Here is a 19400-nt window from a genome sequence, read left to right on the forward strand (position 1 = left end):
AATTACATTTAATTTAATTTTTGAACAATTAAAAGGGTATATTAAGAAATGACCATTAAAGGGGGGGTGAAATGCTATTTCATGCATACTGAGTTTTTTACACTGTTAAAGAGTTGGATTCCCATGCTAAACATGGACAAAGTTTCAAAATTAAGTTGTACATTTGAAGGAGTATTTCTGTTCCCAAAATACTCCTTCCGGTTTGTCACAAGTTTCGGAAAGTTTTTTTTGAGTATGGCTCTGTGTGACGTTAGATGGAGCGGAATTTCCTTATATGGGTGCTAAGGGCACGTCTGCCGGAAGAGCGCGCGCTCACGTATAGCAGAGTACTGAGAGCACAACAGACTTCACTGATCAGAGCGAGAGCGTCGCGAAATGGATTTTCATATCGTTTATTTCTTAAGGTAGATGCAATCCCAACGAAAAAGGGTCACGATCGTGTGTTGGAACCGCAGACAGTGAGTAAAACTGTTTCAAATATCTCTGCCTCCTTGTTAGTGCGTCCGCCTCCCATGCCGGAGACCCGGGTTCGAGCCCCGCTCGGAGCGAGTCGTTGCTGCTGCTGCTCTCGTTCAGTTTCAGCCTCGGGATCTGATTCTGGATCATAAATATACCCTGAATCTGACTGTTAGCCATGGTTTGTTTTGGATGATGGTTTTTTTTCCTCACGGTAATGTCACAGCTTCCAAACGCTCTCAACGCAAAAGCCTACTGGCGCTCGTGATTCTTTAGCTCCGCCCACACGTCACGCCTCCAGCCGGTCGTGTTTTTCCGGGAAAAATCGGTACAGACTATCTTTCTCTTAAGAATATAATAAAACTAAAGACTTTTTGGAGTTATGAAGGATGCAGTACTACTCTATAGGTACTCAAGATTAATAGGATATTGAGTGAAAACGAGCATTTCACCCCCCCCCTTTAAACTAGACTAATATATGTAAAAAAAAATATATATATTTATTGTTAAGTTTATGATGACTACTAAATTAACAATTTTTAACAAATTGTACTGTATAGTAAAACTTTTTCATTTTTTTAATGCATTTCTAGCCAAAAAACTAATAATAAAAAAATAAAATGAATCCAGATGGGAAAATATAATTGTAAAAGTAGCATTACATTTATTTTTTATTTCGTCAAAATATGAATTTGTGGATAAATGTGACCAAAACATTCATCCTGTCAGAAAGCATTTGCATCAATGCATGAGGCTTTAAAGTGATGATGAATGAGAAGGAAATATTGCACATTAAACACACAAAACACTCATTCAGTTCTATTAAATTAAAATGACTATACTACACATAAAACAGACATGCAGGGGGCGCTAACTAGAGGAAGTGTAGCACACATACATAAACATGCACATCCATAGGCTGGGACGCAGTCAGAGGTGAGAGTGCCGATACAGGCGTAGAGGGCTCTACCTGACAGCTCGTCAGCTAGGGGAGTGAGGACAGAATCAGGCAGGAGAGGGTGTACGGGGTGGATCAGGACAGGTGCGCTTTTAGCACTGCGGATAAAGGCTGAGGACAGCAGACTGTCCCCCGTAGAGCAACTACGCAGAGCTACAGACCACGCACACACCCAGGAAGAGAAAAAGAGAAGAACGACAAGAAGATGGAGAGTGTGAGAGAGAAAGGGAAATGGGACAAAGAGAGATAAGAAGTGATGTAGGGACACGGGAGAAGTTAGTGAAGAGAAAGACATAATGGAGAGAGAGAGAGAAAAAGAGAAAGTGATGGCAGAAAGCAGTGAGCATTGCAAAGTAGAGGTAAAGAAGTGACCTTATCTGTGCATATCAGATCAGCACTGACATACACATGAACATCATGCCACTGGTATATCTAGATTGTGAAGTGTATGGGAGAAACATGACGTGTTAAAGACATTCCATCTTGTTTTGGATAAGTCACATGACAGCGTTTTTTTTAGCCTAAGGCTGCACTCCCATTTACAAACTATGTGCACTATGTAGTCTGCTAGATTAGGTGTTAGGTGACATATATTAAGGTATTAATATCACAAAATAGAAATTTCTATCAGTAGGCAGTGTTGAAAATAGTATGTGAAAGCACCAAGATGCAATGCAGTACACACACAACTGTCCAAAAGTCTGGGATCAGAAAAAATATTTTTTTTTTTTACTTTTGATAAAATACTTTTATTCAGTAAGGATGAATCAAGTTAATCAGAATGTTAAATACACTGTTATTGTAACAAAATATTTCTATTTCAAACAAAAGCTTTTCTTTTGGACTTTGTCTTTTCAGCCTGAAAAAATGTATTACAAAAATATTAAGCAGCACAACTGTGTTTAACATTGAGAATAATAAGAAATCTTTCTTAAGCAGCAAATCAGCATATTAAAATGATTTCTGAAGGATCATGTGACACTGTTAATTTCAGCTTTGCCATCACAGGAATGTATTATACTGGAAAATAAGAAACTTCTTTCAAAAACATTTTAAAATCTTAGCAACCCCAAACCTTTGAGCAGTAGTGCTTTATTGTACATCAGTCCATGCTTTATAGGTTAATATTACCCACAGTCCTTGTAATATAAAAAGGAGTTTGTGAGTTATTCAGCTTCACAATGTTGTAAGTATAGCCATAATAGCAGTAGTAATAATGAGTTTAACTAGAAGCTAATGGACAAAGTATGCAATAGAGTATAGGGTATCAAAAGCAACTGTATTACATTACACTATCATAATACACTAAAACAAGTGTAACACTGACAAAAAAAGTGCATGCCAAGTATGATGCAATCTGTGCAGTCACATTTATCATACTTTGCAAAATCCAGTCATTTCAATAGATATGGAATATCGTTTTAGGATGAAATATTTTCGCAATAGGTTCAAGTTAGTTACGTGAAAACACTATTCGGATTGTGTTGAAAAGCTGCTTGGTTTAAAAGAGATATCTGCTTATGAGGTGCTTCATACATCTCGACACTATTGACAACAGACATTCTTGCCCACAAACTTTTGCCGAAATTACACTAATGTGACTACACCTCAAAGGACATCGTTTAACACAATCATGCTCTCTCCTTGTAAATATCTACATCTTTGCCCCTCCTTATCTTTCTGAACCAGGCTAACAGAGTAAAAACATAAGCAAAGGTTGCACCATTTGAAACAACCTAAAATAGGTTTAAACTGACAGGAAGAGAAGACAAGAAGTGTTTGAAGCACACTCACCCACTGTCTTCTGTCTGACGATGCTTCTGGCCTTCTCGATGCCTGGTGAGCCCGCAGTAGTAGCGCTGCGCTGTCTCATAACAGCAACTTGGCCTGGTGGGTCTCTACTCCAGCCTTTGGAGAACGACCTATCCACAGTGATTTTCTGGCACTCATGGGCACCTCCTAGAGGTAGCAGGGATAAATATATAATGTATATATATGATAGTGAAGCTGGTATTAGAGCTTAAGTTGGCATGTTGTGCAACTACCTTCGTCTGTGTGCAAGCATTAAAAGTATGCAATGTGATTTTGTATTTTTGTAGAAACTCACCTTTGCCTTTGTGTTTTTTCTGTTTCTGCTCACTGAGCTTGTCCAGGGGCAGCTCGTTCAGGTCCAGGCTGTAAAGGTTGCGTGCTAGTACCTTGGTAAGTGTCTCCATGGTGAGGGACCACTCAGTGACCAGCTCCTCCCAGCAGGTGAGAGATGAGAGTACAGACAGCAGGTCGTCCCACAGCTCCCGAGAGATGTACACATTCAGATTCCCTTTGATCCAGGCCACGATCAGAGTCTGAACAGGAAGACTACATCAGACACTTCAACATATGAACCAGAAATTATTTTAATTTATTTATTTACATATTAATTCATTTAATTATTAACAAGTTATTTTAGTTAATTAAGTTTTAGTATTTATAATTTTTATTTTAAAGCGAACTGCTGTGGGGTGGTACCTGAAAAACGGCCCCAGCCAAACGGCCCGATAAAGTGTTACTCTTCTTCCCATGAGGCATAATAGATGGAGGCCTCTTCATCACACACTCAGTTACCCTCAGCAACACCAGCAAGATCTGCTCCCTGTGACAGACACAGATACAATCAGGATGAGCAGATATTACAAGCAGACCCTGGAGACCCGAGTAATGAAGTGCAGTTTCATGGTCATACCAGGTCTTCTGGTTCATGGTTTCATGCATGACCAGACTGCGGTATATATTGAGCACACGCTTGCACATGTCGACCTGCTCTTCCAGAAGTGACTTCAGCTCATTGGCTGCCTCCAGAAGGAAGACGTTGGAGGAGTTGGTGATGAAAACCTTTATATAAAAAAAACAACAAAAAACTGTAGTGGTTAACAGAGATGGAAGGTATTATTTTCACAGGGTTTCAACCTACAATCTACAACCAACAATCATTTGGTTTCCAGTCTAGATCGTAAATCACCTGCACACCAACACCTAAACTTACCTGTAGTGTGGCCTGGACACCAGCATGGACATTATACTCCAATTCCTCAGAATCAGAGGATTTACTCCCAGAATTCCTACTACACCAATTAGGGTTTCGATTGTGAACGGACACCGTGAGCCCAATATCCTACACACAAAACAGAACAGACATTGATGACTGGTGTTTAAACAACAGCAGTACAGAATTAATAACCGATAATTGCTTAGAGGGTCAATATAGAAACATTTGCCGTTTTATCTGTTTAATAAAAAAAATATTCTTACAAATATTATTATTACAATATTATATATTATTACAAATAAAATAAATTTCAGTGTTGCTTTAAATGTTGTAATCATCAATGATATAATATAACACACTATAATATACTATTCTATAATGCATTGTTATATACTATAATATAATAGACAGTAAAAAATGCTGGCGCCTATTTAATACCTCAGTGGACCATTTAATCCCGTGTTTTAAAATAAATAAAACCATACTGTTAATAAATACTATTTTTATAGCTTTTTTTAAACTTCAGAAACTTGGCTTAGAAAAAGTACACACTTTTTGAATTGGGAAAAAATTATCCCTGATATAAGCTTCTTACATCAACTTAGCTATACGGAAGCCAATAATTAAAAAAAAAGTGGACATTAGCCAATACCACCACTGTTATGCCTGATGCAAAAAAACAGGGACCAAGCTGTTGTTCAGGCTGACTCAGTGTGTAATAACCACCTTGGCGTTCCTCTGTTGTCAACTTCAGAGACACCTACCTCCTCCTCTTTATCAGTTCTCTGCTCGTGGGTGGAGTCCAGCTGGCCTGTGAATCGGTCTTCCTCTGGCTCTCTCATAAACACAGGCTTATCCTGCAGAGAGATCCACTCTTGATACACTCGCACCACCTTACGCATGGCTGCGGCCTCACACATGGGCAGCAGAAACGCCTGCAAAAAAATATAATACAGTCTTATATTCACAGAATCAGTGTACAGATAGTATGTACTTAGAGGTATCAGTGACTAAAGAAGTCGCACTAAAAAAGGCTTTTGTACACATCAAGTGCACCATTCTGAATAGGGACTTTGAGATCTTCATAATATGGGCCATTACTATCCTTATTCATGTTTAACAATTCTCACACAGCAGTTCCTCTTTGTGAACTCAAATCACCTTAGGACAAAGAAGTCCCTGATCAGAACAATCAACGTCTCTCAATGCAACTTCTTCAAAATGTGCCAGACTTCTTTCTCTTTCAATGATATAGAATTACCTGTCGAAAGATTTCAGTGATAAAGTTGACATTGGTTCTAGAGGAGCACAGGACCCGGCGCACCACCTCAATGTCAGTGAGGTGTTCTTCGTCCATGCTGCAGAGGCTGGAGGAGCTGGGCTCTCTTTCTGTCAGGGTGCTGGTGTTGGAGTGAGACTGCTCCGGATCGCCAGTTCCACCCCCATCCAGACCATCTTGTCTGGGGCCACCATCCTCCCCACGGGCAGCCATGCCTGCCGCCGCTCTCTGAAACAGAAGCAATGCTGTCTATGGGAGGGACAGAGAGCTCTCAGAATGCATCAAAATATCTTAATTTGTGTTCCGAAGATGATCGAAGTTTTACAGGTTTGGAACAACATGAGGTTGTGTAATTAATAACAGAATCTTTTTTTTTTGTTGGATGAACGATCTCTTTAAATCTATTCATCACATGAAGTAAATGTATCTCTTCACAAGTCTTGGACTACAGTGCTTGATTAATCAGGATTTGTTTTACAATGCCTTTATGGAAGCTTTGATAACCTGTAGATTTTCATTTTTGGATTAACGATCCCTTTTAAAAACCCCACCAACCCTAAAACTACATTAAAACCATTACAGAATCACACATCTGAAGATCTGTGTGTTGCTACCTGGATGTTCTTTGGCACGTTTTCTCCTTCCATGCCAGGGATGTGTGTTCCTGTGTTTGACCGCGGCTCAAGCCAGAAGGAGACCAGCCAGCGGATAAATATGACTCTGGCATTGAGGAAGTTCTCTTTAGTGCAGTACAGGGCTTCATTGGTCTCTGGGTCTCTTTTTACAACTGTGTAGTAAGGCTTTGGTCTCATGGGTGGAACCTCTTTTATAAAACAGGACACAAATCCAAATTAGACATCTTATCATCCTGAGCAGTTATAACTGGATAAATATTTCCTCAGAACAAGGAGAAATAAAAATTAGGTTTGCTTTGGCAAAAACGAATGATCATTATCTCTTACCCAGAATTGGACTGTACAAACTGGTCTCCTTGGAGAAGTTGGGGAAGATATGGGGCAGGTAATACTTTTTGAAATTGGCGAACAAGAAGGCAAACCCCTTCTCGTGGTTCTCCTTGCACTTCCATTCTAGGCTTTTGGCCTGTAGGGAGACAGAACACACATGGAAAGCTGAGCACATACATAGCAGCTGGGACAGAAGAGCCTGTTTGTGTTTGGTGGAGGACAGTGGAGTTGGTGACGGCAGGCAGTGCATGGTGCTGTTGTTTATGATAGGGAGGGCGTGAAGCAGAGCAGCCGTTACAGCGCCAGGGAAACACATCGCTGCAGCAGAGGTATCTGGCATCAAATGCATGCAGATCTGGGGTCAGTGGCATGTAAGTTTGCTTTCCGCAGCTGTAGCGTTGGGTCTGCGCCAGCCGTGTTAGCATCAGCAGTGTTAGTAGGAGGAGGGGAGTACCTGGTTTACCATGTATTTTAGTAGAGCCTCCAGGAAGTAGCCAGTTAGATCTTCCTGGGATTTGTCTCCTGATTGGGGCGGCACCAGGGGACTGATCTCCTCCGGGGTCACTTGAGCTGCAGAAATGGATGACAATATGTTTACCTTGAAAATACTTAACACAAATCTTCCTGCACACTCCACACAAAACATTAACTGAAGCTAAACTGCACAACTGAGTCATTCAGAAGTAGTTGCGGTTATGGTATCACAACAATGAGACAGTTTTGTTATTTATTAACAACTAAACAACTAAAATAATTACAAATAATTTGTTAATTGCTATCAATCTGATGTAAATCAATCTGTTGTTAAAAATATAAATGAATATTAGAAACATTGCTTTGGCAACTAACAGACAATAAATACTAAAATTATAATTAAATAACAACATCTGGGATGTTGCAACAACTCCTCTACATGCAAACATAAAACTAAATTCATAATTGAATAACAACAACAACAAAAAAAAGATCAACAGAAAAAAAATTTAAACTAGAAAAAAAAGACAAAAGCACACTGTGAAATTTAAGCTAAAATTTAAATTAAAACAAATAATTATAAACATTAATAAACATTTTAATATAGCCAACAATGGTAATTTAAATAAGTCTTAAAGCTACAGAGGCAAAAAAAAACAAAAAAAAAACATCCTGTTTAATTTCAAGTAGTCATGAAAAATGACATTTTGACTGTTTTGGTGAGGGAAATCTTAAATAACATGATCTGTGTCATTTAGAGACTACATAAAATTTTACAAAAGTGTATAAAAAAATAATACAAAAAAATCTGGGGAAGATGTTGCTTATCAGTTTTTGTTCCTTTATTATCTGATTGGGAAATAAGATGCGAGAGACTACAAACAAACCTTCACGCTCCTGAAGGTTAAGAGGAGGGCTGATCAGATTATCCAGTGTTCGAGGGCCTAGCTCAGACTGTGGTGCAGGGAATCCTGGGATTAGACAGGCGAAGATCCAGAGCTGCTCTCTCAGAGCGTTGTGCTGCAGAGCCTGCATCCACAGAAGGAAGAGACGCACCCCTTCCCTCCGGATCTAGACACCACACATACAACCACATTATTGGTTAAAAAGACTTTTGGCAGCCTTCACAACCTTGGTTATGTCGGCAAAAAAAAAAAAAAAAAAAACTTAACATGTACTGAATAATTATACACTCTAAGACAAAACCATTTAAGAAAATAAGGACTTCAAAATATTTATTTAAAATTAAAAACAAAAGAATAATTACTCATACAATGACCATGTTTACTGAGATTTTGACCTTTTATATAATGTAAGTTATGTAATTATTTAGACATTCAATACCTTTAGGGAGTTTCCAGTGTGTAGCAGTTTCTTCAGAATGAGACCTATGAAGCAACACAGTAGTTTAATCCGAGGAACAAGTTTATAGTTTATAAATGAGCTGGCTTACTAGATCATTCTGGAAAACATGTTTGCTCTGGTCTCTTTGTTTATAATCTGTCAGTGATGTTTATCTGATTGTATGGAATGTGGGTTTATTAAGAAAAGAGCAAAGTCAAATAAATCTGAAAATCCTTCATGTTATTGTTATTGTCACATATTGTTTATCTCACTGATGAAGGACTGTAATGTCAGAGTTCTCGGTCAGATCTGGGTGTTTCTGGGCCCCAGGTCCTTGGCATTATCTGTGTTTATCTTGGTGGTCTATGTATCCTTCTGCTAAAAGACTTTAGAGCAGAGGAAAAGGAGAGACCACCGGACAATACATGATATGACGACCACCCCAACCAGGAACGAAGTATCACCATCAGATCTCTTCCATGTGAAAATAAGATTTCTGCGACTTGGTTTCAGTTTTTTTTTTTTTTTATCGTGAAAGCTCACTATTTTAATAGTCCAAAGCTACACTCCATTTACAGTACCGTTCAAAAGTTTGGGGTCAGGAATGTTATACAAAATAAAACACTCCATTTATTCCTCTTCAACACACCTTGTCACAACCATAGACAGTAAAAGAAATGGACACAGTGACCCCATTGGAACTCAATTGAGACAAATGAAGCCCGGTTTTAGCGTTTTTTAGCACTTCCGTTTCTGACGCGCAGACTCAAACTAAGCTTGACGACGTCAACAACCTGTCTGCCAGATGTAAATCTTCTAAGTGGCTGTGCGTGCAAACTGCCATCGTTAATTTTGCAGAGACGGCGAGCTCTTTGTCGTGAGTGAGCAGGAGTAAGTATTCAGATTAATTATTTTGTATAGTATTTTAAACTGTAACGCCAGTACGCCATATTAAGTGAATTGCCTGCGAGCTTCTCCACCTGTCTGTACGGTAATGCGACAGAGAGTCGAGTGGTTATGACGCAATCGTTAGCCTATTTTTTACAAAAACTGTTTATACGGGGCCATAATGTAACATAGAATGTAATGGAGCCCTTTATACATTGTCGTGTATCTTTAGAAATAAATAATGGACAAACGGAGTCTTTAAACGCCTCAGATGTAAAGTTATTCGCTGTCAAAGTGACGCCAAAATGAATGGGAGTCAATGGGAATGCTAACGCAAGTGAAGTTCTGCTAAAAGATGGCAGCCCCCACCCGACTTCAACTTCCGGTCGAGTTCCTTGCCCCTTGGTCACAACGCATGTTCAACAACAACCCCCCACAGCCCGGAACTTCATAATAAGAGTCCCTTTTGGTTTCAATAAACTGGCATGTGAAATACTAAACAATTTTCAGCATAGAGGTATAATGTGCATTAACACATTTTATAATGTCTTAAACTTAACAAGGAAGACTAATATATATATATATATATATATATATATATATATATATATATATATATATTTTTTTTTTTTTTTTTAAATAAACACTTTTACTTCAGCAAGGAAGCATTAAATTGACAAAAGTGACGGTAAGGACATTTATAATGTTATAAAAAATTAGATTTCAAATAAATGTTTTTCTTTTGAACTTTCTATTCTGAAAAAAAAAACAGTTCCACAAATATATTTAAGCAGCACAACTATATTCAACATTGATAATAATACGAAATGTTTCTTAAGCATCAAATTAGTATATTGTAATGATCTCTGAATGATCTTGTGAAGTAATGGCTGCTAATAGAAAAAAGTTTCACAATGTTATAGTTTCTACAGTATTTTCAATCAAATAAATGCAGCCTTGGTGAGAGTAAGATACTTCTTTTAAAAACTGTATCTACCCCTAACTGTTAAACAGCAGCATTTACAAAAGTAGAAACGTTCACCTATGCTGTGGAACTGCCATCTTCCTTGTATTCGTTCTGGTAACAGCTGTAGGATTTTCTGCAAGGTAAGCACATGGATTTGACTATATGTAATCATGTTAGCACATGCATTTAAACAACTCAATCAATGTAACAAGAGAAGAAAAAATGTTGTGAGTGTAGCATATTTTTACATTTTAAAACAGATGAACAGATTTGTGCAAACACGCATTACTGGACTTCCTTGTGACAACAGGCTGTGATGTTGCAATAGCTCCTCTACACACGGTAATCACACCTGTCTCATCATGATGGGGCATCTAAAGTGTCTCCAGCCTTCACCATTACAAACAGCCCATAGGGGCATACCAGGTGAGAAAAAGCTACAGCGTGACTCATAAGAAGCATTTAGGGTGTGGTAAAGAACACCTGTTTTCTGTGTGAGAGACTCACAGTTATCTGTCAGGTGCATGTCAAGCTCTCTTATCAATGATCTCATTACTGATTCCTCAGTAAACATGATCTTAGTGGATCTCGTAACAGTGCGAACATTCATATTGCGCCAGATGGGAGTCAAAGCTGATGAGGTTGAACTAATGCTTTTAAATAGCCATCAATGATTATGTATATTTCTTACCTCAAAAATAAAAAGGATAGAATCAAGCTCTTCTCTTTGCGATTTGTGACCTGTAGGAAAAAGAAAAACGGACACAAAACATACTGAACGTCACCAAGGGATCACAGAAACCCACAGTGCTGCTATTAATAGTTCAACAAACAAGGATTACGCATCTCTGCAGGAGACATGGGACACTCAACATGTGGCATCAAGACCAGGAGATCAAAACAATATTCTTCATCAATTTTATTGAAAAATGTGTGTGTGTTTAATTATATTATTATTAAAAACAAAAGGCAAAATGCAAGGTCAGATATCTTCACAATTCATTCATATATATATATATATATATATATATATATATATATATATATATAGAGAGAGAGAGAGAGAGAGAGAGAGAGAGAGAGAGAAAGAGAGAGAGAGAGAGAGAGAGAGAGAGAGAGAGTATTGTATATAAATACAATAATCCATTTAACGCAGTCACCACAAAAGGGAAGAACATTTCTGACATAACTTTCGTTTCATTGCAACATTAAGAACCTACTCTATGAAAAACAAAAAAACAACAACACAATTCATAATGAATTGCAAATGTTTTCAATGCAAGCTAGGTCCTCCTACAATTATCTAACAGTCTGGAAAAAAAGTCTTGCTGAACAAGTTAGTTAAACTTAAACCCTAAAGGTTTTTAGCCAACTATCTGAATAATAACATATCTGTTTTTACTCTTTTACACAAAGAGTAAGACAAGAACGCATATTAAGTAAGTGGCAAAAGTTAAAGCACGAAACCCATTCCACCTCTCTCACCTTTTCTGTCCTGTCCTGTTTGAGTGTCCTACAAAAAACAAGGCAAACTACCTAAAAAATGAAATTATAAAGAAAGTACATAGGGGAAAACACTGGGACAAATGCTTGTATGAAGCAATCTGAACAACCTGAACCATAGCTGCAACTGAACAAGGGAAAATGTTAAGACATCAAACGGGAGGTCAAAGACAGTGAGCAGCTCTCTGAATACTCAATGAGCAACTGTGCAGTGTATAGCACTCTCTGTGCACTATAATGAGCCCGTGTGAATGGACATGGCTAACTGGGGGCTGGCTAGATTTCATCACAAGCCATTTCATGGAAACTTGCACACTACAACTGTGACTTCTGACTGTGTGTTTGCTGAGAGCACACAATGAGTAGGTCAGCTGAAAAACAAGACAATCGAAACCTTAAAAAACATTAAACTATCAAACAACAGAGCAGAGAACATTCTCACTAGATGGGTGATAGATACAAACCTTTCTGTTTCAGGTTAACCTCGATGGTGACGAAGTTTTCAAAGAACACATAGTAGATGTGGGAGTAATTCAGCTCGAAGAGGTGTTTGAGTTCAGCAGGCTCCGCATTTTCTACAAAACAAAAACAATGAATCAACTAATGATTTTAGGACATGTTTTTTTTTTTCTTTGTGATATCATTTGTGTAGAGTTGTACAATTTAAAACTGAATGATTTTCTTGGTGGTGTTTTAAAAAACATGTCTCAAATAATTAATGTAAGATGTAAACTTCTTGGAAAGCACTTTATTGTGCTAATATTTCAGTGTGCAGTCAGTCAGCACTGACAAACACTCTCTGATACATTATTTTTCTTAACAAATGTTTGGATGCCAAGAACCCCCAAATATGATAATCCCATTGCACTGAATAAATGTAAAGGCAGCTAGAAACATATTTTAATGTATAACTTAACAGCCCATTATTCTGAGTGTGAGAAAAATATTATTACGAGTGATAATAAACCAACATGTTGTTTAAAAATAAAATAACTGGCTTTTATATTTCCGTTGTATAAAGCAAATGATTAAAATATTATCTGGAATTTTTTATTGTGTAGTTGACTCAGTGATCTTTAATTTATACGTATGGATATAAATATTTCAATTGATATCAATATATATTTTATTTGTGCAGCACTTTTCATAATAAATATGACTCTCCGTGGTTTTGCAGAGAAACATGTCCTACAAACTCCAATAAACAAGATAAAGACAACATGGCAAGGGAAAATCATCTGTACTACAAACGTACTCCAATGCCCATTTGTTGCTGCCATTCCTGCACTATCTGATCCAACTCATGCTTAATATCTTAAGCGTGGCTTAATTAAAATGTTAGTTTTATAAAGAGAAGCATGCAAAATAAATGTATACTTTATATTAATCTAAAAACCAAATTTCTTGCATTTATGCGTGAATTATAGATCAAAAGATCCCCAAGATCTTGACAAACAAATTTTAGGCCCGAGATGTCATTGTGTACAGTGTAAAATGCCCCTTTATGCTTTGTCTCTCTTTCACGAACACAATCTGTCCAGCTTCAGATTGGTCTCTTTCAGAAATCAGGATGCGTGCAGGTCTCTTTACTGATGCTGATGTCTATTGCAAGCCGCAGCCCAGCAACACAAGTCAATATTTGTACTTTAAAGCTCCTCCACGCAGTCCAGCTCGACTCATCACCCCTAATGCAGCTGGTTCTGGTCGCACGCTCAGACCACAGTCAAGTGCCCGCTCCGGTCTGTTTATAGATCTGGGAGCCAACATGAACACCAGAGCCAATGCAGAGACCTGGTGCAGATAAACTCTGATAAATATTCAGACCAAGGGTTACTTATGCCATTACGGAGACAACATTAGCAGTTGAGGAGTCATACTTGTTCAGCAAATCACTTTGGGCATGCTAGAAATACTGAGAGAGTAAAAATACTGTTTGATCTTCTCAAAATGATTCACTCTTGCCTGCAACCCACAGAATGAGGATTGTCTTTTATAAAGAGATTACAAAGAAAACAGAAACATTAGAAACATACTGTACAAGAAAGCATGCACAATTCCACTTTTTTTTTTTTTTATTGACATTGTCAAAACCTGATGTTTTCATTAATGCATTTCTTTCATGTCACGTTCAAAAAAAAACTATTTATAAGGGCATTATTAATGATGTGCAAATAAAACAATATATATATATATATATATATATATATATATATATATATATATATATATATATATATATATATATATATATATATATATATATATATATTTTACATGCACATTAATAAAATAATTATTTTATTTTATAAAATATTTATTTTTGGTTTATGTTTTATAGTAACTGACAACACCATTATATAGGGATGTCAAAAATAATGCTAATGAATAATAATGAATGAACATTATTAATAGCTATTTTTTAGAAACCATTTGAACTTTGATTTATTAATAATTTGATCTCTTTGGGTACTCAGTTACAAAAATCCTCACAATGTCCTTCCCTTATTCAAACTGATAATGATTAACAGTGCAGTAGTGAACCAGAGCCCTACGATTTTTACAGATTGTGATGTATTTCAATAATCTTTGAGAACAGACAGACGGAGGGGAATTTTGGCTTAAACTACACAACATGAGAGCGAACAGACCAACGGATGGTGCTACACTGGCTGTCGGAAATATTTGTGGTCTAAAATAGAACACAGCAGCGAGCCCAAGTGCCTGACGGTGTATTAGAATCACTCAAAGATAATGGCCCTCATCTTTAAAGATGAACTGAACACCATGAAAAGAACGACGCCACAGACGCTACCAAACTGTCAATTTCAAGGAACGCACAATGTATGAGGGTGCAGAACTAAATACACTCCTTCTGATGTCAAGATGTTAAGTAAAAAGGATGGAAGTCTATGGAATTTTTTTTATCATTATTTGAATTGCTTAGAAAAGCAATAGCATTACTCTTCTTAATGAGAAACCTTTAATATCCATAGTACAAATGGTGCAGGTCTAACCCCAAGTATACACCGTAGTAACAGTGATTCAGTCATTTCAATATCTATATCAATCAACCTTAAGATCTGTGGTAGTTCACAAGTTATTGAGTGTGCAGCAATCCTTTGAGAGCCCATTTAATGACTGACTTCACATAAAATATGACTGTTGTTCACATCAGCAATTCTCAATGGCAGCATGCTAAAGATGCCGATTGATCTGTTGTACAGAAAAGCTAATGTACAGATGCAGAACTTCACACAGAAGTTCACACAGTTCAAACAGTCCCACTTGTATTAAGTTAAAGGTAGTTCTTAAAATCTCAAACCGTGTGTTTGCATTTATTTTAGAGATGTTCCGATACCCTTTTTCTCTTCCCGATACCGATTCCGATACCTGGGCTCAGGGTATCGGCCGATACCGAGTACTGATCCGATACCTGGGTGTATATCTGTATATACAGCTGTATATACTACTAGCCCTGTGTAAATTGCTAGAATTTTTTTATGGTGTGCTTCAGACAGATCCCTCAATAAAACATGAACGAATACATGGTGAACTACTGTATTTATTACAGTATTTTTATTATCTAACATGAATTTGACAGTATTATTTATTTTCTTATGCAAAAAAGAACTTCAAATGCAGCCAAAAATCTAACACCGCAAACTAAAAAAGGTATTTAAGTTTTACAATATAACTGTATAAAAAAACTGCAACAAATAAGTCTAGGAATATAAAAAAAGATCTATTAATCAGATAATCTCTAACAAGTAAAAAACAAGTAAAAAACAAGCAACCATCTAGGCATAATTATTATTATTATAGAGATGTATTATTATTACTGTAGGCTACAACAGTAGCTTTATATATTGTCAATTTACTCATGTAAACCAAACATTTATTTTAATGGGCTGACATGAAGATCTTTGAGTGTCTGTGTTTATGATATGACAGTATTCTCAAATGAAACGGTAAATTCTCATGAAGTGACGGTTTATGCGTTCGTGTCCTCATGACACACAGCAGAGACTACAAAACAGCGAGCTCTCGCGCATCTGTGCCAGTCACCCACAGAGATGTAGATTTTGCGGGAGTAATATTTAAATAGTATTTTGCAGTTTAATATTCACAGACACTAGTATATATTCGGCTACTGTCTGGAGCCCTGCGTTTTGACTTACACGGAAGCGACTGAACGCAGTTGCCGGTACTGAATATACTCGAGAGTCTGTAACTACCGGTACTACAGAGACATACTGCTAACCACTGATCTATAATATAGTAGCGGCTTCACTGTCTTTTGGCAGTTTAGAATGTGATGAGTGATCCAGTCATATATAGATAAGGGCTGCTAACGCGTTTTCATTTCTTCTTCGCTGCTCTAAACAGGGGTTGCTTGTGGCAACACAGCACAACTTCCTGTGTTTTCAATGCATTTTGAGCAGCGAAGAAGAACCGTGCAGCGGTTAGGCAAAGCTTGCGGTCATAACTAGGTCTTTTTTAAGAAAATGGTATCGGATCGGTATATGGGTTCATGTACTCGCCGATGCCGATTTAGTCTACATTTCACTTCCTCAGGTCCCCAAATGCACAAAAACTGTTGTGCACAGGCTCTTATCTAGGCCACAATAAGTGGATGCATGAAATGAATAGCGTTTCATATATGAATGTTGAGTCTATCGTTTTACAGTGAAAAAAATAAATGGACCAAACATAATAAAAAAAAAATGCACCATTGCTGTAAATTCAGGGTGGAATCAATCAGCTGGGACTTGGTGATACAACATTAAACCGATATCTGGATCATGATACCATAATGTACATAATACACATTAATCAGTCACATTACAACATCAACGCATAGTATTTGAAGTTACACAAGTGTTACTATATGAAACAATCACAGACATTTTAACAATTCCCCTTTTCACCTTTTCCTTGACGTTCGTAGCAACATCACATAGTTTTCAGTTTCTAAACATCATCAGCATAACACAATGGCACCAAAAAGCCAGATGACACCACAGAAAGCAATTCAGGAAACAGGGTCGTGATTGGACAGTAGCCACTCCAGGGTCGACCAACACCTCAAACAGGACTCTTTAACCACAGACACTGCACCTTCACCGAAAAATCTGCCTTGTTACATAAACCATCTTCATGTCCAACATTCAGGAAGCCAGTGCAGCTTTAAAGCTAAACAACTCATGAATCTGAGGGAACCGGCCTAAGACAGACTCCTTCTCTGACTTCCTTGACAAATCCCAAAGGAAGTGCTGGTTTATTTCTGTTATTCTGTGACGTCCCACCCAGTCCTGAAGAACAGTATCTTTGCTGTCCCCACCCAAAACATGACTACTAATCGAGAAGAAATCTCCAGCCGATTTGACCTTTATTGTTTTAAGAATGACAGACCACAAACCTGACAGTTCTTGTCGATATTGAGAGACTGTAAATCTACATTTCCAGTTTTTCCCAATTGCTCTGACTCAGTTCAACAATGGGTTTTTGTTTTATATTCCTCAAAACAATAAGTTCAGATCTCTGAACAATTAGTCATAGTTCATACCAGATTTGAATTTCTTATTAATTTAGGCATATTGCATGTTTGGGCAAATGTGTGTAAAAGAGTAAATATAATTGTTTACAATTTGCAGAATGCACATTGCATGCTGATCATCATTATTTGATTCTCAGTGAATCTGAGTGAATCATTTATATATACACAAACCTAACATTGGAATGACAATTATTTATTTGGATAACTATAGTTAGTTAGTAAGTTAGTATAAAAAAATAAATAAATAAAAAGTGAAAAGTGCATGCAGAATATCTTCTCAACAGATTCACTGACAACTAAAGAGGTTTCTGTGACAAACCAATCTATGTGTCATATCAAAACAACACCCACAGCAAAGACATAAAAACACTCAACCATACAACAGATCGACTCAAAACACTATAAAACCACTGCATACCTGGCCACGCTTCTAAAGGTAACCCTGTCAAAAATTGTCAAATGTTTTCAAACATAAAATACTGGTAAACACCCCATTGCTGATGGTGCCTTCATTCTCCTGTGCATAGCGTGTTAGCTCCCTGCAAGGCAATACTGGGACCATAACACGAGTAACGTACAAATAATGTTATTTCTCACCAATAACGATTCTCAGATGTTTCAATCTTGTCAGCACGTCCTTCTTGGGGTCCAGCACTTTCTGTGTCGATTTCCTGACATCTCCATGAGGTTTTTTAGAGAACATTCCGAGATGTTTTGAAGAGCTAATGATAATCATCCGTTAATTCCCCTCAAACATGGAAGGGGTTGTCAGATTTACGGCTCGAAAGGTGTTATGGGTTGTGAGGAAACTTGAGGAAATAGAAGTGAGGCGTGCATTTTTGCAGAGGAGGTCAGACAAAAGAAAAGAGCAGCCAGCCCTCCTCTGTGTGTGTGTCTTGTGAACTACACACACCTCTCTGAAGAAGATCTGAAAACATGGCGGACGACGCGACATGAAAAACAGCTTAATCGAGGCCAGAGTCATTCAACGCTCAGACGTCATCGAATCCACAGCACAGGAAAAGCATTACACATTCATAAACTATATGTATTAATTTCTTTAAGTATGATTAAAAAATTTATAAGACGTTTCTATACGGTTGTAGTGAGATATGTTTATTAGCCTATGTGTTTTTGCATTCATGTTTTTTATGTATTTCTTTTATGTAAGCAGTTTTAATTAATATACCATTTATGTTTGTCATTGTATGTCATAAGTATATTAATTCATTGTGCTCATTTCTTCAAGACTGAAAAAAAAACCCTGACGTTTTCTGCTGAAAAAAAAACTTGATTAAATAGACAGAGGTTGACCGAAAGAAATGAATAAAATACAAAATAAGCATTTTCTTTTTGTGGTGTTTTATTACATATTCAAAAACATAAACATATACTTACATGTATAACTTAAATATAACATATACTTCAGAGTGAAATAAATTATTTAATGAAATAACCTCTGAATTTAACCTCTTTTTGAATTTTTGTTGGTTCATGAGGAAAATAATTTGCATGCTACACAAGTTCCAGGTTATTAATAATCTTAAGATAATAGTGATATAAGTTGTAAGCTGTTTCCCTGCCCTGATACTGTTCTGTATTGGTTAGTATATTTATATATTATATAATGAATGAATGAATTGATGAATGAATGAAAACACAATAAATCTTTCAACTTTATCTTAATTGTTTAATTTTTCCAAAACAGTTAGGAAAAAGTATTTGTGTTTTTTATATATTAGAAATGTTATTTTGAGTGACATATTACTTTGAGAATAAATTAATAAAAAGAAATGTAAAAAAAAAAAATAATAATAATAATAAGTTTATGATAATGTTTGGAGATTCTGAATTATTGTTGCATTGTGAAATTGTCTGAAAATGAATTTGGTTAAAACTGGTTAATAATAAATTCGATTTTATAAGTTTACTTGATACAGCATAAAACAACACAATCATTTCATCTAGTGGTCCATCAGTTTAT

The 19400-nt window shown here is 36.8% G+C and overlaps 1 protein-coding gene across 1 annotated transcript in view; it reads right to left on the reverse strand.

Annotated features, from left to right (window-relative positions):
- The window catches only part of LOC113117628 (ral GTPase-activating protein subunit alpha-1-like), a 60828-nt gene extending 42477 nt beyond the window's left edge, over nt 1–18351 (reverse strand). Inside the window, 16 exon segments of the mRNA XM_026286418.1 lie at nt 3209–3373; nt 3522–3759; nt 3923–4046; nt 4137–4285; nt 4437–4565; nt 5204–5374; nt 5701–5946; nt 6333–6541; nt 6681–6819; nt 7138–7253; nt 8045–8228; nt 8502–8545; nt 10432–10489; nt 11048–11097; nt 12324–12434; nt 18014–18351. Coding sequence (XP_026142203.1) covers nt 3209–3373; nt 3522–3759; nt 3923–4046; nt 4137–4285; nt 4437–4565; nt 5204–5374; nt 5701–5946; nt 6333–6541; nt 6681–6819; nt 7138–7253; nt 8045–8228; nt 8502–8545; nt 10432–10489; nt 11048–11097; nt 12324–12434; nt 18014–18152 — 2272 coding nt within the window. The 5' untranslated portion in view covers nt 18153–18351.
- Between the last annotated feature and the right edge of the window lie 1049 nt (nt 18352–19400).

The sequence above is a fragment of the Carassius auratus genome, chromosome 17 (genome assembly GCF_003368295.1).
Source record: "Carassius auratus strain Wakin chromosome 17, ASM336829v1, whole genome shotgun sequence".
NCBI classification, from domain to species: Eukaryota; Metazoa; Chordata; class Actinopteri; order Cypriniformes; family Cyprinidae; genus Carassius; species Carassius auratus.